This window comes from Amia ocellicauda, chromosome 4 (genome assembly GCF_036373705.1).
Source record: "Amia ocellicauda isolate fAmiCal2 chromosome 4, fAmiCal2.hap1, whole genome shotgun sequence".
Classification (NCBI taxonomy): Eukaryota; Metazoa; Chordata; class Actinopteri; order Amiiformes; family Amiidae; genus Amia; species Amia ocellicauda.
The window spans coordinates 37,085,995-37,111,308 of record NC_089853.1 but is presented as its reverse complement, the minus strand read 5'-3'; the positions used below and the strand labels follow the sequence as shown (position 1 = coordinate 37,111,308).

General features: G+C 40.3%; 1 protein-coding gene across 1 annotated transcript in view; it reads left to right on the top strand.

Annotated features, from left to right (window-relative positions):
- Positions 1 to 23,260, top strand: part of LOC136748347 (myosin-7B) — a 33,180-nt gene extending 9,920 nt beyond the window's left edge. Inside the window, exons 8-29 of the mRNA XM_066702020.1 lie at positions 19 to 144; positions 491 to 595; positions 1,482 to 1,670; positions 2,219 to 2,448; positions 3,797 to 4,067; positions 4,421 to 4,494; positions 4,827 to 4,890; positions 6,096 to 6,151; positions 6,742 to 6,791; positions 9,298 to 9,346; positions 10,518 to 10,635; positions 12,939 to 12,980; positions 13,379 to 13,510; positions 14,128 to 14,201; positions 15,656 to 15,740; positions 16,137 to 16,239; positions 17,724 to 17,797; positions 18,166 to 18,258; positions 18,868 to 18,984; positions 19,533 to 19,688; positions 21,342 to 21,402; positions 22,671 to 23,260. Of these exons, the coding sequence (XP_066558117.1) occupies positions 19 to 144; positions 491 to 595; positions 1,482 to 1,670; positions 2,219 to 2,448; positions 3,797 to 4,067; positions 4,421 to 4,494; positions 4,827 to 4,890; positions 6,096 to 6,151; positions 6,742 to 6,791; positions 9,298 to 9,346; positions 10,518 to 10,635; positions 12,939 to 12,980; positions 13,379 to 13,510; positions 14,128 to 14,201; positions 15,656 to 15,740; positions 16,137 to 16,239; positions 17,724 to 17,797; positions 18,166 to 18,258; positions 18,868 to 18,984; positions 19,533 to 19,688; positions 21,342 to 21,402; positions 22,671 to 23,143 (2,742 nt within the window). The 3' untranslated portion in view covers positions 23,144 to 23,260. The remainder of the gene's footprint in view (positions 1 to 18; positions 145 to 490; positions 596 to 1,481; positions 1,671 to 2,218; positions 2,449 to 3,796; positions 4,068 to 4,420; positions 4,495 to 4,826; positions 4,891 to 6,095; positions 6,152 to 6,741; positions 6,792 to 9,297; positions 9,347 to 10,517; positions 10,636 to 12,938; positions 12,981 to 13,378; positions 13,511 to 14,127; positions 14,202 to 15,655; positions 15,741 to 16,136; positions 16,240 to 17,723; positions 17,798 to 18,165; positions 18,259 to 18,867; positions 18,985 to 19,532; positions 19,689 to 21,341; positions 21,403 to 22,670) is intronic.
- The last annotated feature ends 2,054 nt before the right edge of the window (positions 23,261 to 25,314 follow it).

Sequence of the window (25,314 nt, the reverse complement as noted above, 5' to 3'; positions counted from 1 at the left end):
GTCCGTTCCTCCACACAGGGTCAGCTAGCCGTCCTGAGCCAAACCAATGAGACCAACCAGAGGCTAACCGACTCTATCAGGGCTCAGAGTGACCTGCAGGACGAGCTGAATGATCTTCGCAGCCACCTCAGCCAGGCCACGCTGGTGAGTCGCTCCAAAATCCACAAACCTTGCCCCTCAGCTCTTAATGCTGCATCTGCCTATATGAGTTCCTCAGCTCTCAAGACTGTAGCTCCAGAGAGCACTTAAATTCTCTGTCCTTCCCATATCACCAGCTAATGCACAGGGTCCTCCTGCTCTCTTTTGTCCCTAGACTGCACAACCTTCTTGCATTAACCTGCTGTTTGCAGGAATCCAGCATAGAGGTAGCTAGTACATCTTGCTCATCTGTTGACTCCAACCAGCGGGCCACATTCCCTCCCCATTACTCAGGCATTAAGCACTGTTGTGACTGTAAAATCCTTCCCTTTCCCCTCATTTGTTCTTCCAGGAAAAGGACCTCCTGTCTTCCAAAGTGATGAGGCTGGAAGAAAAGCTGGAAGACCTGAAGGCAAAGCTGTCTTGTTCTGCGGCCGACAGGGATCGCTTTCTGCAGGCGAGTTGCTGATTTAACTGGAAACAGGGATGCCTGTCTTTTACAAACACCGTATATGGAAATAAATGACACGGGAAAGGGGGTTAATAGGGGTTGGCTGCTTTACATAAACTGTGGGATAAATGAATAACAAGCAGAAGCAGAATGAGTCACTGTGCAGTTCATTTGGGACACGGATGATAAAAAACCCATTGTGGATACAGACTCAGAAAACACTGATTTGTTTAATAAATGTGCTCTGAATACAAACTGAGTCATTATTTACCGGATTACAGTGTATCATTGAAACATTATATAGTAACATTCAAACCTAGCTTTAATCATGATAGATTTCTTTCTCTAGACTAGTAGGTATGTTAACTGACTTAAGTACAAATTAGTGGCTTAGGGTAATCAAACATGCGTAGATCATACACACCCTTATATTTAGAAATATCAGCCGTGACTCTTACTGCTTTAGGCGACAATTTGTTCCCATAAAACGACAGGGAGCCTGCTGGCTGAATGTCCATCCCCATTCAAATTCAAAATACTGTTTGGAAAATTGCAATGAATTGCCTGGACAAATGTGTGCCACATGCGACCTGGAGTCTGTGCACAGCAGGATCCTTTTTCAAAGAACTATCTGGCTGTGCATTGTTGGAAATAACAGTCGCCTGGCCGTTGTGTACTAGTAAACATGGTGTTCAGGAAATGGACTCACATGGGGTCAGCATTTGAGAATGGGGCCCTGTGCATTTGTCTCTGTGTTTGTCTGTGCATGTGTGTCTCTTGTGTTTGTATACAATGTGTGTGTGCGTGCATGTGTGTGTGTGTGTGTGTGTGTGTGTGTGTGTAGGTGTGCAGAACGTGCCCACATGTTTTGTTTTGTCCTGTGTGACTGCAGGAGAAGGCAGGGCTGAACCAGCGTGTCCAGAGCCTGGAGCTGGAGCTGGAGCGCGCTCAGAGGGGCCGCGAGGGCTTCACGGACCAGGTGTCGGAGCTGCACATGGAACTGGTGGGGGTCAAGACCCAGGCCAACAGACAGGACCAGGAGAAAGTGCTCATGAAGGAGGAGCTGCTCACTGTCAAACAGGTGAGCTGGGTCGGGTGTCTCAGGACTGCTGGTTAGCACTCTTCTCTGTGTCAGAAACTCAGAATTAATCACATTCACTTATTGGTTTATTGCGGTTGAACTGTGCTGTGATTTGTATCTGCAGTTAATATCTGGCCATGGTGTTCTTCAAATGTGTACCCTTTTGTCTGCCAATATATAAATAATAATAATAATAATAATAATAATAATAATAATAATAATAATAATAATAATCAATTATTCCTTTTAATTCCTTTAGGATATCAAAAATATAAGGGCAAACTTGCAGTATTTTACAGTGCTATTCACTGTTTCCTTCCTTAGTCTATATTGATAATGTAGTGTTTTGTTTTTCCTTTTCCTGGGGAATCCAGAATTAAATTAATTAACAATGAATTGGCAGAACAAACAACAACACTGGAATGCAGCCTGAAGGAAATTGTGTTTTTTTTCCCCCTGCAATGACTAGAAGACATTAAATGTGTTGTGTTTTGATCTTAATAATGAACCTGGCTCACCCTGAGCGCTCTCCTCTACATGGCCTGCAGGTGAACCAGAGACTGTCCTCAGACCTGGCTGACCTGAAGCAGAAGCTGGAAACAGCCCTCAGGCAGCTGCATGAGCTGGAGGCAGAGAAGATGATCCACACCAATCAGATCGCAGCTCTGGAGACCGAGCGCTCACAGCTGATTGGAGAGAGGGAAGTGCTGATGCGTGGTCAGGGGCTGGGGAGCCAGGAGGAGCTTCAGGAGCTCAGAGAGACCTGCCAAGCCCTGAGGTAAGAGTTGAGAGTAGAGGGAAAGGGTTGGCAAGCAAAGGGGGGCATATTTACAGATGGAGGCTGATGTCCAACTGTTTATGGGTACTGGTAGACAACAGATGCAACAGGGTTTAAGAGAAGACTATTAAATCTCTCTGCTCATATCTTAAATCTTAAAATGGCGACAGGGGTCACTCCTTGGCAAGTGGAAGTGGTTCCAATTGAAGTAATTTGACCTGGGTTTCACAGTAGCAATTGTATTCCAGGCTTAAATGATCAGGAAAGGCTGCTTTATGAAACACAGGATTTTTTCTGGAAATGGCCAATTTCTAGCCTTTGGTCATTGAAAGGCTTCGTAAGTAAGGAATTTGCAAAAGCACAATACACACAATCTCACAATACAAGTTACTTCAGGACACGTACTGCGTGCAGGCTTGTGCAGGCGTGCTGTGAACCAGGCATGTTCTTGGCAGAAGTCAATTAAGTCCAGCAATGAAACAGGGAGAATAGAATATCTGTTCATCATATGCGCTGCTAAAAAAAACATGCCTAATAATTACATTGTCACATAATCATATGATCTTCATTACCTCCCAGTTTCTTTCTCTTGGCCTGAGAAGAAAGCATGGGAATAGAGTGAAGCAATAAAGAAAGTACTCCAAGAGGGATAGTCAGCGTTTTCATGGGTTAGTGATCAAAATAAGGCCTTTTAGTTGCCTGTGTTTAGAGAAAGTGAAGGATTTCCTTTTTTGAAACTCTGTCAGAGCTTCATCTATTCAGATTACTTTTCCCCACTGCACAATTTGTTTTCTGTGACAACAAAAACTGCTTCAGTCAAGTACGGTTGTAATTAATCTATACTGCAGCGTCGTTTGAGTCTCAGTGCTCTTTGTCTTTGAGTCTGACAGAGTGCATCTTTTAAGCTCATTGCCTGTTACTTGTTTTGACTGTAAATATTTAGTGAAAGAGTAGATACAATCTAACCCTCCATTTGCTTAGTTTTGTATTGTTTAAATTCCGTATTGTGTGTGGTCTGTGCACTTTGCTGTTGTTGTTTTCTTGCATTTGTTATTTGGCCTGTTGACTGCCTGTCCAAGAAAAACATAGCCTCTAAAATGATCTCTCAAGGTTTGGTTAATATGTTATACAACATCATTCTGCCTGATGACTCACTTAACCCTGACTGTTAGATATATAATTGAGCAAGGATTTTAAGGTTGTTTTGTTACAATTATGTTCATAACTACTGTTACGTTTCACCTAACATTGGTCAGCCACCCACATGTAAAATCCCACATGTCCCACAGCAGCCATGCTGAATTGGCGTGATATGAGACCATTAAAATAAATAAATACATTTGCACAGGGATTCCCAGAATGCCCTGCAATCAGGCAATGAAGAACTGCAGAGTCGATGCCAGATGCTGGAGGCGGGGCTTCGAGCTAAGGAAGTGGATCTACAACAGAAAGAGGAGGAGCAGGCAGAGAGGGAGGCAGGATTAGTGCGCCAGAAGGAGGAGATGCAGAGAGTGGTGGCACACTGGAAGGAGAGATGGCAGGGGGCAGCAGTGGCACTACGGTCCAGAGAGGAGGAGTTGGAGGAGGCGCGGGGGCGCTTGCAGGAGCCTTCGGACACGGTACCCTATCCTCTCACTGCAGGCACAAGCTAGTTTCTCACCCTGATGTTCTAGTTATTTACACGTGTTAACATGTTACACGTGTCAACATGTTACTGTAAAACATAAAACCACAATAGAAATTAAATAAGAAATTACAAGTTGCTATTCATAGCGTACATCAACCTTTGGTGACAGCCTGGCCTGAAAAGAATCAGACGGAAACAAAAAAAGCATTGGAATGAGTTGGAATGAGAGAGAGAGAGAGAGAGAGAGAGAGAGAGAGAGAGAGAGAGAGAGAGAGAGAGACCAAAGGGTGAGGGCTGCCAGGGATGGAAGAAGAAAAGGTTCTAACACAACTGTTTCTGTTTCAGTCCTGGCAGAAAGAAGAGGCATTAGAGCTGGGACAGGAACTGGAGAGACTTCAGAGAATAGTGCAGAGTAACCAGTGAGTGTCATAGCTGCACTAAGAATGATTATAATTATGAATCCAAATTAAAGGAAAGCAATTAATTATTGCATTATTTAATTTACAGCTGCTCTGCAAGTGATGCTGTGTCTTGTCCCATTTGATCATTTAACAGCTTCTACACTGCTGTGTATTTCAAAGAAAAGATCTTGGACTGAAACATTTGCTTTTCCCCCACAAGATAAACAGATTTGCCGTATACAGTGTGTGAGATTTATATTTAGCAAATGCAAAAGAGTCACTTTTAAGGGCAGTAACAACTCATGTGACAAAATAAAGCCCCAATAAATGTGTCACTGCTCTTTTCTCAGGGAGGAAATCCAAAGGCTTGTGCAGCAGAGAGACAATGCAGAAGCCGAACTGAAGAGAATCAAGGTAAAGTGGCCCCTCCTTGCACTGCCTGTTCGGTCATTAAACCATTTAGATTAAACCTGGAAGCCATCTTGATGTTCTCCGACTCCTTCGTTGTGTTATCTGTATTGTGTTGATCCATTTTGTATAGTTATATTGTTAGTAAATGTGTTTGTAAATCCATGTAAGTCACCTTGGCATCCGCTTAATAATAATAATAATAATAATAATAATAATAATAATAATAATAACAATAATAAATCACAATAGTAATAATAATTGTCTGCATGGTGATACTGTGCTGGAGAAAAGCCAAGCCCTGCAGCACAGACTCAGCTTTGGCCCCATATGTATTGCTCTATACACACTCGCTTATTCACAGCTACAATCTGGTTACGCGTATGCTTATACACCCTGGAATGGAAGCGTTAACCCGATTTTATGTATCAACTCAACGGACAGCCATTAAGTTTTGTGTGGGCGATGTTGCGACAGACAGGCCAGTGAAATTGTTTATTCATAGCAGGCAAGAGTTCATGTAGTTTATGTACTCCTGAAACAAAACTACACTGCTATTTTTTTGTTTTGGTTTTGTTTTGGTTTTGTTTTGGCTTGTTTCTGTTGCAATTCCCTGCTGCACAATTAAGGAATCAGCCCAGAACATGTAGCCCAAATATCACTCTTGTTTATCCCTGCATTCACAGCATGACATAACATTAAAAAAGCCTACAGCATAATTAACGGGTTTTACAGTGTGCTAATAGAGCTTCAGAGCCGACTCAAAGAAAACCGCACCTCTTAAAGGCATGATGGGATTTTGTGGCCTTTCGAGAAAAGAAACGAAATCGTCTTATTTGGAGCAATAGCTAATGAGCTCTTAACAAAACAGGGCTGTTTATAGGAAACCGATGCTTAATTTGCACATGGTCCTACCAAACAACAAACAGAGCACAGAAATAACAGTCAGTCTAGATTTCTCCCCTGTCCTTAAAACTCCCCTAAAGTACATTCAATATTGAACAGTTACAGAACTACATATTCATTATTTATGTAAGTATTTATGAATACATTTTTGTTACATTTCTTCTCCTCACTGTATGGTATTGACATTATCTTGTGCACTTGGACCACATATTTTTGTTAAGCCCTTTTCTGGACAAGCCGAAAACAAGGGGTCTTGGACACAGTCAACAGAAAAAGTTATTTTTCTCTCACTCCATTGACTGCAGGGAAAACTGACCAGCCAGCCAGAGAAGCTGCATGAGAAACACAACAGGTCTCAAAGGTCAGTGACAGGAATGTGTCGTCTCTGAATGGCTGAAATGTACAGTGTTTCTTATTCATGGGTTTATTTAATTGTTTGTTGATGTATGTTTCACAGTTGTAATATTTGTAAGTGAAGTCTGCATACTTTTAGAAATTTCAAGTGCTTCGGACTTTTGATTGATTCAGTTATATTTGGAAATGTTCCAACAGAGGAACTTTGGTAGTATCTGATGGAACTGAAATGTAAAATAAATCCTGTGAAAGAATCCTCTTAAGCAAACCATAAACTCTGCCCCGAAGCATCTGGTGATTTTTTTTCCTTTAGATTACTTGCCGTTGTTTAGGAAGGTTGTTATATCCCCTTGTATGTGACTAGTGCAATTTGGATGACTGCCCATCCTGTTCCCATAAGTGTGAGGAAATTGGAGGGGAATATTTCTCAGTGTTGCCCAGGCTTCAGTGCCCAGCTGCATATCAGTTTCTGTCTCCTTCACATTTCCCTGCTAATGCTTCTCAGAGAAATAATAGCACAATAAAAGGGCATTGCAGGTGATAAAATCTACTTCAGCAGAATGACTTCTCTTCTCTGTCTCTCTCTCTGTGTTTCAGTGAAAGAGGTTCTGCTTCATTGGAGGGAAACGAGCAGCTGAGAAATCATGGTAACTTTCCTTGTAGCCTGAGGCCTTCGCTCCCTGGTGTCAGCTGTCTTTTTTGATGATCTCTGAGTTTTGCTTTCTGGAGACACAGTCTGCCTGGTACTGGAGCAGAGCTTCCCTGTAGGGCTGTAGTTTATGGGATTAAGGGAAACTGAAAGCCATTCACAAAAATTGTTTTGAGTTTTTTACGGTGTCTCTTATTCCTGCTTGGATAGACTAGCATTCAGCATTTTTTTTAAATCATTTTATTTTGTTGGAATGTATTACAAATGTCTGCTTTAATGAGCTAAAGTAAAATATGAATTACGCAATGACATGAATGACATTTTCTGCTCGTGCTAGGCTGTTCACATTTACAAACACATTAATCATGCTTTCAAAGCTCTTATAAAGGAAATTAATTGCAGCTATCTCTTGAAATTGAAGTTAATTGCTGAATGTTTCAGTCCAAGAATGTCCACTTGAAGCTTTGCTGAGCACCAGATGTGGGAATTCACCACGTATGGCAGAAATCGAGGTCTTTAAATTGAATGCAGCAAAAATTATTCCAGTTGCTACATTAAATTAATATTACATTACTGTAATCAAAAACACTTGTTTATGTATTAAAAGAATGTCAAGGAACTGATTTTTGTAAAAAAAAATAGTTGTTTTACAGGCATTCACTTTGAAGTAAAAAAACATTCATTTGTGAAGTTGAAAAGTTCTACACATGATTTACACAGAGAGTAGTGAACCAGGGGTTGTATTCCTGAGGGGTACAGGGCACTCTGATTTTAATACTCCCATGGCTCATGACCTTTACATGTCTTTAATAAATATAAGGTAAAAATATGTTTTGACATTTTGAATTCAACCATAGAATGATGTAGTATATGAAATATAAAATAAGCTGCCATATGCAAAATAGTTACCTCATCTGAAGACCAGCAATCAACAATGTATAAAATCAGCATCAAAAAGCATTGTCAGAAATTGCTGCACCTTTTCTGTGACAAACGAAATCGGAGGTCAGGGGTAAGTGGCTAACTTGAGTGTCTGTATCAAAACCTAAAACCTTGACGCTCTATGACTTCTGAACAAGCTGCAATGTGTAATTTTAAGTTCTCATTTAAACAGGCATGGAGATCTGTTAAACTCCCAGATGGTGATGTATTGTGGTATAAAGTATATATATATAAAATGTATACAGTGCACTGCTATCTTTATTTGGGAGATTAGTTCAAATCTGATTTTCCCTAATGATAATAAACTAAATTTTTTTGCATGCGCTCCCGTTTAGCTACTTCAGGTATCAGTGTGATTTATCCATGCCACTGCCATGGAGTTATTGCAGAATGCATTTAATCTGCTTCATGCAAATTGTGTTATACCACTGTTTGACAGGAGGTGGCATTCCTGTAACTATTTCCATAGCTCATGCAAAGGTCTCTGAATACAGATAGGTCTACACAATATCATTTAACATAAAAACTATTTGTATTCTTATTCTTATTCTTATTCTTATCAGCAATTACAATAACAACAACAACAACAATAACAACAACAACAATAATAATAATAATAATAATAATAATAATAATAATAATAATAATAATAATAATAATAATAATAATTTAAAAATGCAGATATATTTGCAAATTGCAATCAGTGACCATGATAGCTGCTGATGATTGGCTAAACCTGTGAGAGCTCATAAGAACTGACCACAGGAAAGTTAAGTATGTTTTAAAATAATATAAGCTTAGAGTTACAGATTGCTAAAGGAGTAGTCAGCACACTAGGTTGATAAGCAAGGCTTTGAGCAGACTAAGGGTTAGACCAAATCAAAACTTTGACTTACCTGTGAAAGTACAAATCTGTACCATATAATTATTTAATTTCTTGTTAAAAGCCTAAAAAGCCATGCCTTACTTATCAACACCTGATCTGACTACTCCTTTAGCAATCTGTAACTCTGTAAATTAACAATTACTTAACTTTCCTCTAGTCAATTATTATGGTCCCTCCCAATTTTAGCCAATTATTGTCCATCTTGTTTTTAAGATACTGGAATTTAGTCATTATGCCCTTGTTTATCTCTTCCAATAGATGTGAAACATGTGGATAGCTAATGTTTAGAGCACAGTTTTTTATTTTCTTTCATTATTATTCCAAAGCTTCTCTTTTTACAATAAAACCAATGTTAGTCAAGTGACTAACATTAAGAGGCAACATGGCTTAAATTAAGGAACACAGAGATCAAAGTTATCATGGGAAGAAATTAAAAGGTGGTCTGTTTTGATGTGAGAGCAAGAAGGAGATCTATATTAACTTCATATCTTCATTAAGTCACAAATTAATTCCAGAACTGACACTGTAAATTCTGTAGAGAGAAATCTGCAAAGTACCTTAAGCGATTTTGCTTGGCCACATATTGAGATATTAACCTTCTTCACTTTTTAGTAAAGGATTCTTTGTAATATTGTTCTAATTGTACAGTTTCTTTCTTTTTCTTTCTTGTTTTTAGAAACCCAATGGATGGATTTGCCAAAACAGGACAAAGGCACGATTACAGAGTAAGTAAAGTCTGTTCAGATTTAAATCACCTCTGTGGAAGCTGAGGTGCATAAGCTGGCATTCCTGATGTTTGGCTCTTTAGTAAAAACTAGACAGCACACCAGGGTTGGGACAAATAAGGTATAAACCCCATCATTGCCCTCGATATTGAGCATGTTTCAGTTGTCAAGTTATATTGCCTGTGATTTAGTGTGTGCTTGCGGTTTGCATGTGTTGGGGGTACTGCATATGTTTCACATTTGTGTGTTTGTTCGTGTGAGGGTGAGTGGCTGGCATGTTTTGCAGTTTCTACATGTGTTCTGAGTATGTGTGTGTGTGAGTGGTTTGTTCTGTTTGCGTATTGTGAAAGTTCAAACTGCATTCAAGCAGATAATGTTTGGGGGTGTAGGTGTGTTTAGTTTGATCTGATTAAAGGTGTTTTTTTCCATTATTGTGTATGTGAATGTGGGTTTAGTACAGGAGTGTATTTACAAAATCAGGAATAGTTTAATAATGTTTCTTGCCCACTTTGCTTTCTCAAGGAATCTTTATGTGTTCTTGTTTTATCGGTTCAGTGAGCGCTGCAGAGCTCCTATGTGTAAGATATTTTTCTAGTTAGGAACTAGTAATGCAGTGCAACTCAAGTTATATACTTGGTATATTACTGTGGTTGATGGTAGCCTATTGAGTCAATCTGTCTTGGAACTGCATTGCTGAATGTGGATTTAATTTTCCCTGTCTATGGTCACTGAAAGGCCAAGTAACTGTGTGACAATGTGTGACAGAAAACAAACAAGAATTATATTGTTACATGTCCCTGCTGATCTCAGTTGCCCAGTGAAATCATGTTATTTACAGCAGAGTACAATATCAAGGCAGTTACATTTATAAAAGCAAATGCCAAAACAAAACAAAAAACATTTGTCTATTTGTATATTTATTTTGAGATGTCTGTTGAATTTCCATTCACTTCAAGTTTCCATTATGGTATATTTAACAGTTTCTCCAGTGTAGACAGTTACACAGACTTGTTTGTCTTGACCAGATATGAGACAGGTTTCTGTAGTATTCGAAATGTAGCGGAGCTAAAGCTGAGCTACAGCAGAAACAGTTACACATGAAGAGTACCAGTTCCAGTACAGCCATATCTCTCTACAACAGCTATGTCTGAATATCTTTCTGTCTCTGCAGGTCTTTGGGTCTCTCACTGGAGGAGCTGAAGGCTGAAGTCTCCGACCTTCAGAAGCAGTTAGAAGATTCAAACTCCACGCACCAGAAACAGCAGGATATCATACAATCCCAGACTGCGGTGAGCGGTCATATGCACCCTATCCTTATCAAATACATCATTCTGCCCCTGTGCGGTATTCAGTAGTACATACCCTTAGGATGTATAGAATAGGATTTGCAGAAACCCTGTCCCCTGGTACTGGTACTGGTACTCTTCATGTGTCTTGTTTCCCTTATGTGACAAATCCTCACAATATGTGTACTGGTTCTTTATATGTTTGTTGGAATGCTTAAGTCTTGCCTCCCCTAACCATCACAAACTGTAACTAAATACAAACTTTGATTTGGACATTGGATGTTGACCCCTGAACTCCTATTCCTCATAAGAGGCAGTGGCATCAGTGTGGAGTAGTGCTTAGGGCTCTGGACTCATAACTGGAAAGTTGTGGGTTTAAATCCGGGCTAGGTCAGTGCTGTTGTACCCTTGAGCAAGGTACTTCACTTAGATTGCTCCAGTAAATGCCCCGCTGTATAAATGGGTACAAATGTAAGTCACCCTGGATAAGAGTGTCTGCTAAATGACAAATAATGTAATGATCTGTCCACATACAGCCAGTACAGTGAGCTTGCTGTTGCTGTTGCTGTTGCTGTTGCTGTTGCTGTTGCTGTTGCTGTTGCTGTTGCTGTTGTTGTTGTTTTGTTTCTCTTTTTGCAAAGAATGTTTTTAACTCAGTTTCCAGTAATGGACAGAGATCACTCAGTGCTAGAGATCCTTCAGATATTGCCTAAGCTTTCATTTATTCCATCTGCTAGGGTTTTTGTAGTAATTATTATAGGACAAAGCTTTCACCATTACGTTCCCTTTGACAACCACAGAACAGCCTGATTTTTGTTTTTCTTGAGCAAGACATCATTAAAAAAAACTCATAGCAAATCAAAAAGTGGGAATAAAATGTAAACTCTGACAAATTACATTTCTAAACCGCCCGTGGGATGAAAGATGTGAGAGCTCAGTAACCCAAAGGAACCCAGCATGACATATAAGTCACATACAGAGGCCGGGTAAATGGTGATGTGTTTATGTTAAACCAGTGTTAAAAACAATTAAATTAATAGTGTTTGGATGTTTCAGGCTTTAGTGTGTGACTCAGGACATTTGAAGGTACATCGTGCTAGCTTTAAGATGGACCCAGGCAGGCACTGATGTGTAAGACTCCACGGGGTGATAAGATGAGTGGGTAGCAGCTCTGGTTAGTCACCAATACTGGCAGGCGGTAGGCGTCCCTTGTGTTAACTGACACCGCAATTGTTAAAATCTTTCCAAAAGTTCAAAACCCATCAGAGTGTGTGTGTCAGGTTGGCGTCAAAGAGGCACTCTGTACATTCTGCTGTCAGGCTATCTTTGTTGTTCCTTGTACATTTGTCACGCAGCTGTGTGTGTGTGTGTGTGTGTGTGTGTGTGTGTGTGTGTGTGTGTGTGTGTGTTGTGTGTGTGCGCGTGTGTATGTGAATTGGTTTAGATAAAGGTGTTAATAGGGTAAAGATGTTCTCTGGAGTGACTTTCCAAAGTTTACAGCCCCTGTCTTAACTCAGTTCATCTGGGATCCTGAATGTTTTCTCAGGTTCAGATAAACTCTGAAAAGAGTCACATGCAAGCAGATAGCGTGACCTTCTGGAGAGGACTGTTATATAGGTTCACAGATTAGCAACTCATGGAGAGTGGTGCAGGACGTGCAGTCTAATGGGAATCACAGAACTATTGATCGGCAGTGGGGAAGAGATACCAGATCAATCTCCCAGTGTCCTAGGGAGCTTCTGGTCTTTCACGACATTCTGCACTCTATAACGAGGGGGACATGTCGCTTCTCCGTCAGATAATGGGAACTGAGCTGTCATCGATTGAAATGGACAACCAATTACTTTTCACTGGTTTAAATGAATGACTCGTGAAATGGGGGGATATGCATTTGATCTCAATGCTTCAAGGCATCTATACAGCTTCAGAACTATTGATGCCTCAGTGGCCAGGCAAAGCTTTTTCATTGTAGCCTTTGCTGCTACTAACTACGTCTGGTATGTCTGGTAAGATGTCCGTGTGGAATAATGAAAAATTAGAAGAAGTCTTTACTCTGGATATTTTCTTTGTGACTGGCAGCAGCACTATTTGATTCAGAAGTCTGGATACCTCACCAGCATGGCTTCTAATTGAAGAAGACACACTACAGTAATCGTGGGGTTATTCTCATTAAAGACTTTAGCTATTGGGATGCCACTCTGTTGTGCTGTGAAGGTGTAACACTTTCTGTTATTCTAAATCAGTTTGGCCTGATTCATATAAATACAGTGTTTATTGAAAGCCGACATTGTGTGTGTGTGTTGCAGGAGCTGAAGGAGCTGAAATCAAAGCAGTCGGGAGACATCAAGGTGAGAAGCAGGTGTTCTGAGCGTTCGAGTAGACTTTCACAATCACACCACTAGTAGCCATAACCAGAGCCCCAAAGGTATCTGCCTTAGGTTGACATCAGCTCATCTGTACACTTAAACCTTTATGGGCATTACATTTTTTTAAAACATTAAAATAAACATAGAGTAGTTTTGAACAGTCATATGGTGGTTGAAGCAGATCATGTGGGAACTAGTAAGAGACATGATCATTTGGATCCTGGTAATTGCTTCCCAATATATGTAGAGATGGACCTTGTACCTTTATATCTGTTTGGGAAACTCATACACTGGTGCAGCCTTTGAGGGCCGGTGGTAGTGTGTGGCTCCTGGTGTGTCTGTGTGAAGATTATGTGAAGGTCATTGTGTGCCTGTGCTAGGCCTCTCTGGAGGAAGTGGACGGCGACCTGCTGCAGATGAGGGCAGAGCTCCAGAAGGTGTGGGATGTCCTGAAGACCAGAGACTCTGAGCTGGAAGAGCAGCACCAGGAACTGGAGTCAGCACGAGGACAGGTGGGACTCTCTGCCCCAACTCTGCTCCTGTGGATCAGCTGTATACAGAAGCGTGACAGGGTTGAGGATGTTTTTTTTCAAAAGAGAACACAAACTGTGGCTTAAAATGGGGCAGCAAATCTACAGAGCGGTGGGGGCAAAAGGGTTGGAAACAGTCTACCATCTTGGCCGGTCTTCTTCAGGGTCTTGTTATTTCTATCAAGAGAATGAGCATTGGATGAATGAAAAGTAAAGTGCTCTTTAAGCAAGAAGTTTGTATATTTCCTACGGAAGTTTTGACGACAGAAACATTCTGTACAGGACAACCAACGCCATCTTACACAAGTACAGATAGGAACTATCTAAGCTAATATAAATGAAATCAACTTAGGCGAGTATCCAGGCAGAGAATTCAGAGTTCCACAATAAATGTAGAATGTGCCGTGTCAGTGTCAAATGTTTTGGTGTCTTAGAAAAGTTTTAGTCATCAAAGCAAAAGGCTTTTAACAAAACAGAAATACTGAAGAGCACTATTTAAATTATTGATTTCTGTCCAAGCCAGCTAGATGGTGTTGAGTGGTTCACACTTCATCTGGCACTCACTATGACTCCCCCACCACCCCTCTCTTCCCTGGCAGGTGTCTGAGTGCAGCAGTGAGATGAGGAGGTTGGAGAAAGAGCTGGCAGAGCAGGCACAGGAGCTGGCAAAGAAGTAAGTCCGGACCAGCTCCCTTGACCTCTGACTCAGAGCATTAAAAATGGCCTGTGTCGTTACCTCTGAGAATGCTGGGTAATCTTGTGTGCCACTAATCTTTTGCCTTGACAGTCTTGACATGTTGATTTTTTTGTCTGCGTTATTTGTAAAACTGCATGTTGGCAGTAATCTTTCTCCAATTGTAATTCATTTGTTCTGACTCTGGTTGGAGCCTCGTTCATCTCAGACGTCTCTGACTCATTCCTTTTTGAATCTTAAAAAGGCAGTTTGGACATAGTTTAGCTGCATCTGTTTGCTGATCTTCAGCTTGATTTCTTGCTTTCTTCATGTGTGCAGAATGGCTTTCATTGAGCTGGAAGGGCCACATAAAAATTAGACCAGTGATTCAGAGTTTTTATGTTCAATTTGACCTTTTGTTTCTCCTACTGAGGTTGCATCACCTTTTCAATTAGGAAAACACCCAGATACACAGCAGGATTGTGTTTAGGTCTGGATGTCAGGAGTGTGCGTGTCTGGGAATGTGTATGTATGAACTGGAATAGCGAGACTTTTCCTCTGCCTTTTCAACAGCAAAGCGAGGGGCTGCGTCTGTAGGAAATGTGATGATTACACTTGATAATGGGAACTGATATTATTCCTGATGAAAGGATAAGATTAATGTACATCTGGTTAACAGACGTCTGAGTGCGGACTTACACAACTGCCGGACAGTTCCTGGCACACGCAGGTGGGCAAGTTTTTGGAAAGGAAACAGACCTCAATGTTCTTGCTGTAATGACAATCTGAGTGGGATTACTGTCTACATCTGCATTCCCTTGTGACAGGAATTAGTATCCCTTTCCAACCCAATCAGGGTGAAATTTACAGTAATGTGTTCTTTAAGCTGGAGCCCCCTGGGGAAAAACGACACTGTTTAGGTGAATTTGTCTCTGCCCTACCCTGTGTCCAATCTCGGCTGTCGGCCTGTCACCCCGCAGCTTCTGCAAAACATCACAAAGGCAATACCTTAAGCCTAGCATACACAAGGAGACATTTTTAGGATATTGCTATTCCTCGTATGTGCTGGGCTGTGCTTCGTTTGGAACAAAACACGTTTCACGGATTTGGTTCTTTTTTGAGAATCAATTTCAGGAAGCATTTAAGCTTTGGCCACTGTATGCAAGGCTTTGATTACTGCTGCTACGGCCATTTTACTGAAATGCAGACAGATTGGCAAGGTTATTTAATCTTTTGTTTTTAAATAATGTTGTGAATTGAATATCTTTTCCATACTGTATGTAGGTATGTATGTAATTACTTCAAATTAAATCTTGATTACATTATTGTAGGCCATGTATGTATTCTAAAACCTATTGTACATCTTCATATTTTGTTGTATTCCCAGCAGAGCTCTTTAAGGATTTCAAAGTCTCGTATAGCTGACACTTTTAATACGTTTTGCCGTCTGACAGGGATCAAGCTCTGAGGCGGCTAGAGAGACTGAGGGAGACAGAGAAAACTGAGATGGAGATAAAACTTTCCTCTCTTGAACTAAAGGTGGTAATTTCCTCTAAGGTCAATATTTTCTTTTAGTTTAATTTTAAGGGGAATGATAAGGCAGCTCCATATGTGTTGCTATAAAGTAGTATCACTTTGTATCATTCCAAGGGTTCACCATGAAAATTGGATTGATTGATTTTTTCCACTATGAAATCCTGCTTCCTCCAAAAGCTACATACAGTCCATAGTCAAATTGGAAGCTTTGAAATGGGAGCTCAAATCCACATAATTTTGGAGACTATCTCAGTTATAATGTCTTAATCTTTGCATTGCACACAGTTCTGTTGAGGGAAATTTAAATAAAGCAAATAGCAGATTAATTCAGATGCCGTGTAGGCACAATTCTTTGCATTATAATGCACATGAACCTGACCTTGATTTTTTGCTGTGTAGCTGGCAGAGCAGAGGGAGCTGGAGGAGGGACAAACCTACAGGAGTGACAGCACTAAGTGTTCCCGCTGTGCAGCCCTAGAAGAACCAGTGGCACGGCTGGAAGGTAAGGACATATAGATATACACTCACCTAAAGGATTATTAGGAACACCTGTTCAATTTCTCATTAATGCAATTATCTAATCAACCAATCACATGGCAGTTGCTTCAATGCATTTAGGGGTGTGGTCCTGGTCAAGACAATCTCCTGAACTCCAAACTGAATGTCTGAATGGGAAAGAAAGGTGATTTAAGCAATTTTGAGCGTGGCATGGTCGTTGGTGCCAGACGGACCGGTCTGAGTATTTCACAATCTGCTCAGTTACTGGGATTTTCACGCACAACCATTTCTAGGGTTTACAAAGAATGGTGTGAAAAGGGAAAAACATCCAGTATGCGGCAGTCCTGTGGGCGAAAATGCCTTGTTGATGCTAGAGGTCAGAGGAGAATGGGCCGACTGATTCAAGCTGATAGAAGAGCAACTTTGACTGAAATAACCACTCGTTACAACCGAGGTATGCAGCAAAGCATTTGTGAAGCCACAACACGTACAACCTTGAGGCGGATGGGCTACAACAGCAGAAGACCCCACCGGGTACCACTCATCTACACTACAAATAGGAAAAAGAGGCTACAATTTGCACAAGCTCACCAAAATTGGACAGTTGAAGACTGGAAAAATGTTGCCTGGTCTGATGAGTCTCGATTTCTGTTGAGACATTCAGATGGTAGAGTCAGAATTTGGCGTAAACAGAATGAGAACATGGATCCATCATGCCTTGTTACCACTGTGCAGGCTGGTGGTGGTGGTGTAATGGTGTGGGGGATGTTTTCTTGGCACACTTTAGGCCCCTTAGTGCCAATTGGGCATCGTTTAAATGCCACGGCCTACCTGAGCATTGTTTCTGACCATGTCCATCCCTTTATGACCACCATGTACCCATCCTCTGATGGCTACTTCCAGCAGGATAATGCACCATGTCACAAAGGTCGGATCATTTCAAATTGGTTTCTTGAACATGACAATGAGTTCACTGTACTAAACTGGCCCCCACAGTCACCAGATCTCAACCCAATAGAGCATCTTTGGGATGTGGTGGAACGGGAGCTTCGTGCCCTGGATGTGCATCCCACAAATCTCCATCAACTGCAAGATGCTATCCTATCAATATGGGCCAACATTTCTAAAGAATGCTTTCAGCACCTTGTTGAATCAATGCCACGTAGAATTAAGGCAGTTCTGAAGGCCAAAGGGGGTCAAACACAGTATTAGTATGGTGTTCCTAATAATCCTTTAGGTGAGTGTATATATATAAGGAAGACAATGTGACAACCCCAGAACCTCATAGTTCAAAAAGAAAGCATTGCAAGTTTGGCACATTGGGATGCCTTTGCACTTACGAGCCAGACCTTTATCTAAAGTACAGTATGTATTTGTTCAGGGCTGCAGGAATACAGGCAATCCAGGGACGAGGGGGAAGCAATTTGAACGATGCGGTCCCTGCATCGCAACCACTGGTTTACAGTTTGAGTGTGTTTGTTGTCCCAGAGTGCCAGAGGAGGTGTGTTCAGCTGCAACAGGAGAAAGACCAGGCAGTGCAGGATCTGCAGGAGACCCAACAGGTATTTTGCCCCCTGATCCATACAGAGAGCTCATCTTAGCAGCAGCAGAGTCACCAAATGCACAGTTCACGGATGTTGTGCTTCTCCACTATACTCTCTTATCATCCCCTTCGAGGAGCTATTGTGGATTATGTCCGGCTTCTACTGGAGAACATAAAATGGACCCAGAATGGGTTTCCCCATTGACACTGACGTAATTATCCTGCCGTGCTGTGTCTTTATAACAGCTTCTGATAGTGAGTGCATTCAGTTTTGTGTTTACCACATTCACTGCAACATCTATGTACTTATTACAATCCATCCATACATACATTTTCAGTAACCGCTTGTCAGTACAGGCTCACTGTTTGTGGCTTGTCTTTCCGCAGGGTCCAGCAAAGATAAAGGGTCCCGGGATAAAAAAAGAGATTCGTCCAGAGAACACGGACCATGAGAGACAAAGGAAGCTAGTGACTGAGCAGGTACAGGCCTGTCCATCTATGGCTCCAATCATGCACAGCACAGAAAGTTAAACATCTGACTTTATATTACAGAAACACTTTGGAAATGTGACAGGCATACAGTGGATACTGACCCCTAGACACCTCATGAGGTATTATGTAATAATTTGCCAACAGCCAGCCGTGGGTGTGTAATGTGACATGGTGCAATATCCATGAGAGAATATGAGAGAATATTCCTATTGGTTGTAAATATGTGTGTGTCTGTTCAGCCAGTTGCTCTTGATTAAGTGAGTCAGCCGTGATGTGTTACCCAAGTGCACATTGTGTAACATGTGCAGGCCTGTAGCTTTCACTGACTTTGTTACCCCGCGGGGACATTGTTCTTCTTCACACAACAACCCATGCGCCAGCAGACACACATTATTCGTCACAGAGAATTAACTAGAGGCTGAGGTTAAATTGCCTTTGATGTCTTGGCATCGTGCTAGACAGAAGACGTCAACTGCTGTTACAGAGCAAGTCAAGCACGATGATTTAGATTCAGCCTCACCTATATTTATTAATGAGAATAGCCCAGTCTGGTATGGGCACATGTGGGAAATAACACAGAGATGGTTTTGCCTCCAGTTGAAGAGTCTATTTAAAGAGCGAGAGCAGCTGGGCAAGGCCTATGACAAGCTACCTGGAGCTCGGAGAGGAGAGAGCTCACTGCAGGAGTGGGCTCCTAAATCACAGGTCATCAAGGTGAGCAGTTATTGTACGACTACATACAGCAGATCACTTAAAATGAATTCCTACTACATTAACTCCCAGCAGTGATTTGTCCTGTGAATTGTCCAGGACAGTGGTGTTCGACGGAGCAGGTTGAGGATGTTTGGCTGCCAGGGACAGGGACTCCTTATATTCTTTGAGAGACCAGGAAGAAGCTGTGTATAGCTGGGGATCATGCTGGACTAAAAACATATAGCAATGCTTAATTTCTACCCCCAAAGGCGATGGCTCCTTCCAGGGGAACAATGCCATCAGCCATTGATGAAGACAAACCTTCAGCACCTGGCTGCACTTCGGCCTAGACCCAATCAGAACTTTGACCTGCCCACGAAGCGCAATACAAACTTGTTTCTTGTCAAGTTGTGATGTATCAATAATATAAAGTGGCTTCTGACAATAAATGAACCTGGAAAGGTACAGCTTTGTTTTTTGTGGACCAGCCCTTCAGTGTATGTTAGATGATGCTACTATGAAGCTCTTCTAACTTTTAATTGAATTCACATATTCCCACCCTCCTCCAGAATGCACTGGACACGCTCAGCAGTCAGGAGAGGAGTCGGTGGGGGCTGGAGGTGGAGAGAGAGCGTCTGCAGGGGGCACCAGAGTACAGGGAGTTTCAGGGGCTCCAGGAGCAGGTGAACAGGCTCAGAGAGGAGCTGCGCTGCAAAACGGACAAGGTGCCTGCACACACCTGCACCTGTACTCATGAGGCATTTTTATCCTCCCTCTCTTTCCTTTGATATGAAAACTATAAGCTAAACTTACCATTTTTCAATCACAAACTAAAACTAAAACAACCTCCTTGGTTAACACCAACTTTTTATCATTCTGTGTCATTCTGTGACACTTCTTCCCTTCCCCCTCCTTTCTGGTAACTGCTTTTTTTAGCATTACTTATCCATTGTATTTTTCCAGGAGTTTTTGATTAATCAGGACTAGGTTTGTTTAGAGAAAGATATAATTTAAACATTGTGGTCCTTAATCTGCTGATGGTAACAAAAGGACAAAATAAAAACACAATGTAGGGAGACTGGCTGTCATGGGAAATAGAAGGTTTCTGGGACAGATATGGTCAGTGGGTTTTTACATTACAGCAATTCCATGTTTATTTCCACCCAGCTGGGTTCAGCAGATCAATTCAAAGCATGAATTCAATAGCTCAGTTAAAGGATTACTTAAGTAACTAAGAGCTCAGCCAAAACAAAAGCCCTATTTGCACAACTCGATGTGCCCCCAGAAAAAAACTGGGTTAAACTTAAATTTCAATAGAACTGTGGTAACAACTAAACAAGTTAATATTATCTTGCTGTAACATGTAAATTCTATATCTGTGGACTTGGTGTACAAAACATACTGTCCCATGGGATAGAGAGCCCTGCACAGAGTACTTATGTTTCGCAAATAAAAACAGGGATGGAAAAAAATACTAAAACCAGGTCAGGGAGAACCGCTTGCAAACAGAGCAGGGTTCAGACTATTATTCTCTGCATTGCGATCCCTGGATTCACTCCTCAATTTGACATTTATTTAGATTTACTTAGATGTGTGGAAAAAAACCAGTAGTAAAACACTGACCTTTAAAAAAACATAAGGAGTCTTTCTACAGTTGTTCGTTTAAAGCTGTAAAGTCAGCATGAGAGATGTATGTAATGGAATAAAACTGACCAAAGGTTATTGCAATGACCATTATGCTCAGTACGGCTGACACATTCAGCATGCTGTCTTGATCCTGTAGGCAGCAGATATACCATAAACATGCAGCTTGACGGGATACGTCATTACAAAAGCCATCTGGCACATTGTACATGGAAATAATATTCACACATCTGATCAACAGATTTATTGTAGCACAGTTGTCTTTGTAATCCGCTTCAGGGGACTAGGTCAAAAACAAATCCAACATGCTCAGCCAATAAAGGGTGTGCCAGGAATTTGCAACATTTAGATTCAGATACCGACTGGCCAAAGTGGGAATTGTTCCCAAAACCAGATTGTGACAAATGGAACTGAGACGCATGTTCCGGTGAAATCACATGACTACAGCAGCTACTTCGCTTCTCACTCCATAGCTCCCAAACCTTGAGGACTGTTATGATCTGGTTTGATTTATAGTTTAATAAAACTGGTGTGGGTAGAACTTAAGACAGATGCATAGAAAAAAATGCATGCTTTTAGATTGATCCAGTACATTTTCTAAATTAGAATATGGTTAAAATATACAATTTAGAATGAGGAATTATTTGAATGGAAGATCCATCCAAGGTTTAAGATTATAGCAGCTCAGCACCATTGACCATTAAAGTTTGGGCTCCTCCCCTCTTCTCTCCTAGATGACTTCCATGAACACCGAAATGGAAAACCTTAAAGAAAGAAATGAAAATCTCCTGAAAGGTAAGGATAGTACATTGGGTGCACATTGAAGTGCAGTCTGTTTGATTGGTAGTCAGCCATTGGAGGGAAAGGCTTTCTGATCGGACCTCCCCGGGACCCAAACTACTTCAGTTGTCCTAAATAAAGGAACAAAGCTTATGTTCACCAAGCAAAAATAGCAGCAACTACTCCATTGAGCTGAATATAGTCTTCACATTTGAATACTGGCACTGGGGTAGAGATTCAGAATGATTGTATTGAAATGCATCCCACAGCTTATTCATTTAAAATGAAAAGAACCACCTAAATCACATAAGCTTTTTTCCCCACAACCCTCAAAATATTTATGTATAATCCTGTGCATATATGTGGACCTTGTTAAGAGCCATGATAGTCTGGAAGTTCATGTGGAGATTTCTCATTTTTAAATCTCACCAATCCTTTAGTAAATATTAAAGGCATAATAAAAAGAAACCGCTAAAGCACTTCAATGGCATTGCATATCCTCCTTGAGCTCAGAGCTCAGAACTAAAAGAGCATTCTTTAGCTCAGCTTTTTCAAAGTTTGAAGGCATCACTCTTTCTAATTGGCTGATTGCCCATGCAATGACAATGAGGAATTGGGTTGCATTCTCATTCCAGTCAACTAATTAAATGCAGGACACAGAGCCACAAAGCCTCAACAGCTGCATCTTCTGCAAATTGTTTAATATATATATATATGTATATATATATATATATATATATATAATACAGTAGATTTTTGTGTTGTTATGAACTCAGTGTGACATACACGTACAAATCATTTAACAGTGTTGACAAAAATATATGATCGCCATTTATCAACCCATATGTAACAATTATATATATTTTAATATGTGGTAGATGATGGTATGATTGTTATATCTTTCATATACCTAAATTATTCCCTTTTGTATGTTAAAAATATTTTTTACAGATATAATATAGATTTATTTGATTTAAATCCATGTATTTATTGAAATGTCTGAAAATATATGGGGATTAACTTCTATCATATATTTCTATCATATAAAATAAATGTATGGCTTACAGACTAAAATATATTTTAAAGCAGTTTTTGCCAATTTTGGCATCTGACAAATATAAGGATCATACACCATGTATGTTTTGTAAAGGAATCTCTGCTATATGAAAGACATGCTGGGTTCCTAAGGGTTAATATATTAGTAACAAATGAATAGTTATAAAAACCTGTAGCTGAATAGAAGAACATTTAAGAGATCCCTTTCCATCCATTAAAATGTACAGCCAAGCTGAGGTTCCAGCAGCAGATCCAGGGCCTGCGTGCATCTGGACCACAAACCAGAGAGAAGGGATCAGGGCAGGAAGTGCCCCACCTGTCCCAGGCAACTGGGGAGGGAGGCCTCCTGGGCAGGGGTGTCTCTGCATCCCCTAGCAACGACGGGACCTTCCTGGCCAGGCAGGTGGAGGTGCTCGATGTCCCCGGAGAGGAGGCAGAGGAGCACGGGCCTATTGGGGACTCCTGGAGCTCAGGACCCCCCACCCCACTGTCTTCTGTCACCCTATCCCAAACTTCAAACATCCTCAACCTTCCCACCAGCCAGAAGCACTTCAAGCTCTCCCCTGACCTTTCACCCCTGACACCCCGAAGCTGGGCAGGTTCCCAAGAGTCCCTGACAGACAAGAGCCCCCTACTGCTGTCCCCGCAGCCCTACCGTGCACAGACCCCCAAGAATAGCTTCAGGTTTGGGGAGAAATAGGGAAGCCCACCACAAGTGAAATGCACCTCACCTAGACATTATCCTGCTTCTGTGGTCTGTAACTTGAATGTGAACCAAGTGCCTCTACAGAATGAGTAAAGCATTGCATTAGCTTTGGAAAAAATGCTATCTATATATATATATATATATATATATATATATATATATATATATATATATAATAATAATACATAATTAGTTCCTTGCAAATTGTTCAAAATGAAATTAGCCTACAGTAGCGACAAATAATTGACAAATAATAATGTCTTAATCCTAAAGTAACACTCACTGAAAAAATCTTGTCTGCACAGGTGTTGTGGTGAAATATGTGACATACTTCTTGCACAGACACAATACAACCATCAGCTTTGCAAGCTCCTTGGAAAACACGGGTATTAATTTCTGTCAGAAGGTTTATTTAAATTTAAATTTATTTAAATACTCATATATATGATTTTTTAAGTTATAATAATAAAAAAATATTATTTGTAATTATCTTTTAGTTTGTCTGAATCTAATCTAAGGGTTATTCTTATTAATGATGAATATCATTGGTGTTGAAATGCATATTATAATCTCTGTCCTGACTGCAGAAATTTTGAAATACATTTTATTTTTTATGACTAAGTTTCTTTATTTTTTTACAATTATTGTATTTTCCATGCTTTTTCATTTAACACTAAATACAAGTATGCTTTATTTTGTACAAATCCGATAATATATGTATTTATAATAAAAGGACATAAAATTTTATGTTTGTATTTTTTACGTGAATAAATGAATGGAGAAAAAATACAGTGTCTGCACTATTTAATTTGGCATGCTTAAAGAATAAAAAACAGCTTGTTTGATTAAAAACCTTTAAGTTTGAAAAGCAAGGGAATTTATATTGCAAGTCTTTAGTTTACATTTGAATCATTCATTTTAATATTTTCAATAAACAACTCCTTCATAAACTCAGTCAAAAGACATATTGCAGTATCTTACTGTGTTCCTGAGATGCATGCTGGAAGAATAATTCTGTTAGTGTCTTTACCCGTTTTCTAACAAATGTGTCTGTGCCATTATTATGTGGTCCAGTCACAATGACAGCAGTTTATACAATAAAGTCTGAGCTACATATTTAATGAGGATGTATTTCTTTCAATAACTGGATTGCACATTTCCTTTCCATGTTAAAACCTTCAATCCAGTTTAAATCTCTAGTCAAGAAACACAAAATTACATTCTGAGAAATTAAATTGAGCCAAACAATGAAACCCCACTCTAGAACGAAGTGTATAATCTACAGCACAAAGCTTTATTAAGTTACTGCCAGACAACAAATCACACACCCAACTGGGACAAAAATATAACATATACACATTCACAGTGCCTTAGAAAGCTTATTCCTTTCTGATACATGATCATAAAATCCTTACAAACAGGGCTTTTGAATTATCTCACAGTTTTCGGCATTACATTTTGACTTGAGTATCTGCTTTGAAAGCCAAAGTCTTGTATGATAAGGCCTAGTATTGAAAGTATACCAGCCTTATTTTTAATATAAATTAATTTCTATGTTAAAACAATTGGGTTATGCATTCACGTAAGGGCACTTTCATAAAAAATGAATAAGAAAAGGACCAGATAAAATACAGAAGTAATACATAAGAGAGCATGCATTTCATTTGAATAAGTTACATGATATGCATGAACAAACATCTCTTACAAAGCTCCATTTTATTACCACTGTATGATTGGAATAAAGCAGACTTACAGTGAGGGAAAAAAGTATTTGATCCCCTGCTGATTTTGTATGTTTGCCCACTGACAAAGAAATGATCAGCCTATAATTTTAATGGTAGGTGTATTTTAACAGTGAGAGACAGAATAACAACAAAAAGATCCAGAAAAATGCATTTCAAAAAAGTTATAAATTGATTTGCATGTTAATGAGTGAAATAAGTATTTGACCCCTATCAATCAGCAAGATTTCTGGCTCCCAGGTGTCTTTTATACAGGTAATGAGCTGAGATTAAGAGCACTCTCTTAAAGGGAGTGCTCCTAATCTCAGCTCGTTACCTGTATAAAAGACACCTGTCCAAAGAAGCAATCAATCAATCAGATTCCAAACTCTCCACCATGGCCAAGACCAAAGAGCTGTCCAAGGATGTCAGGGACAAGATTGT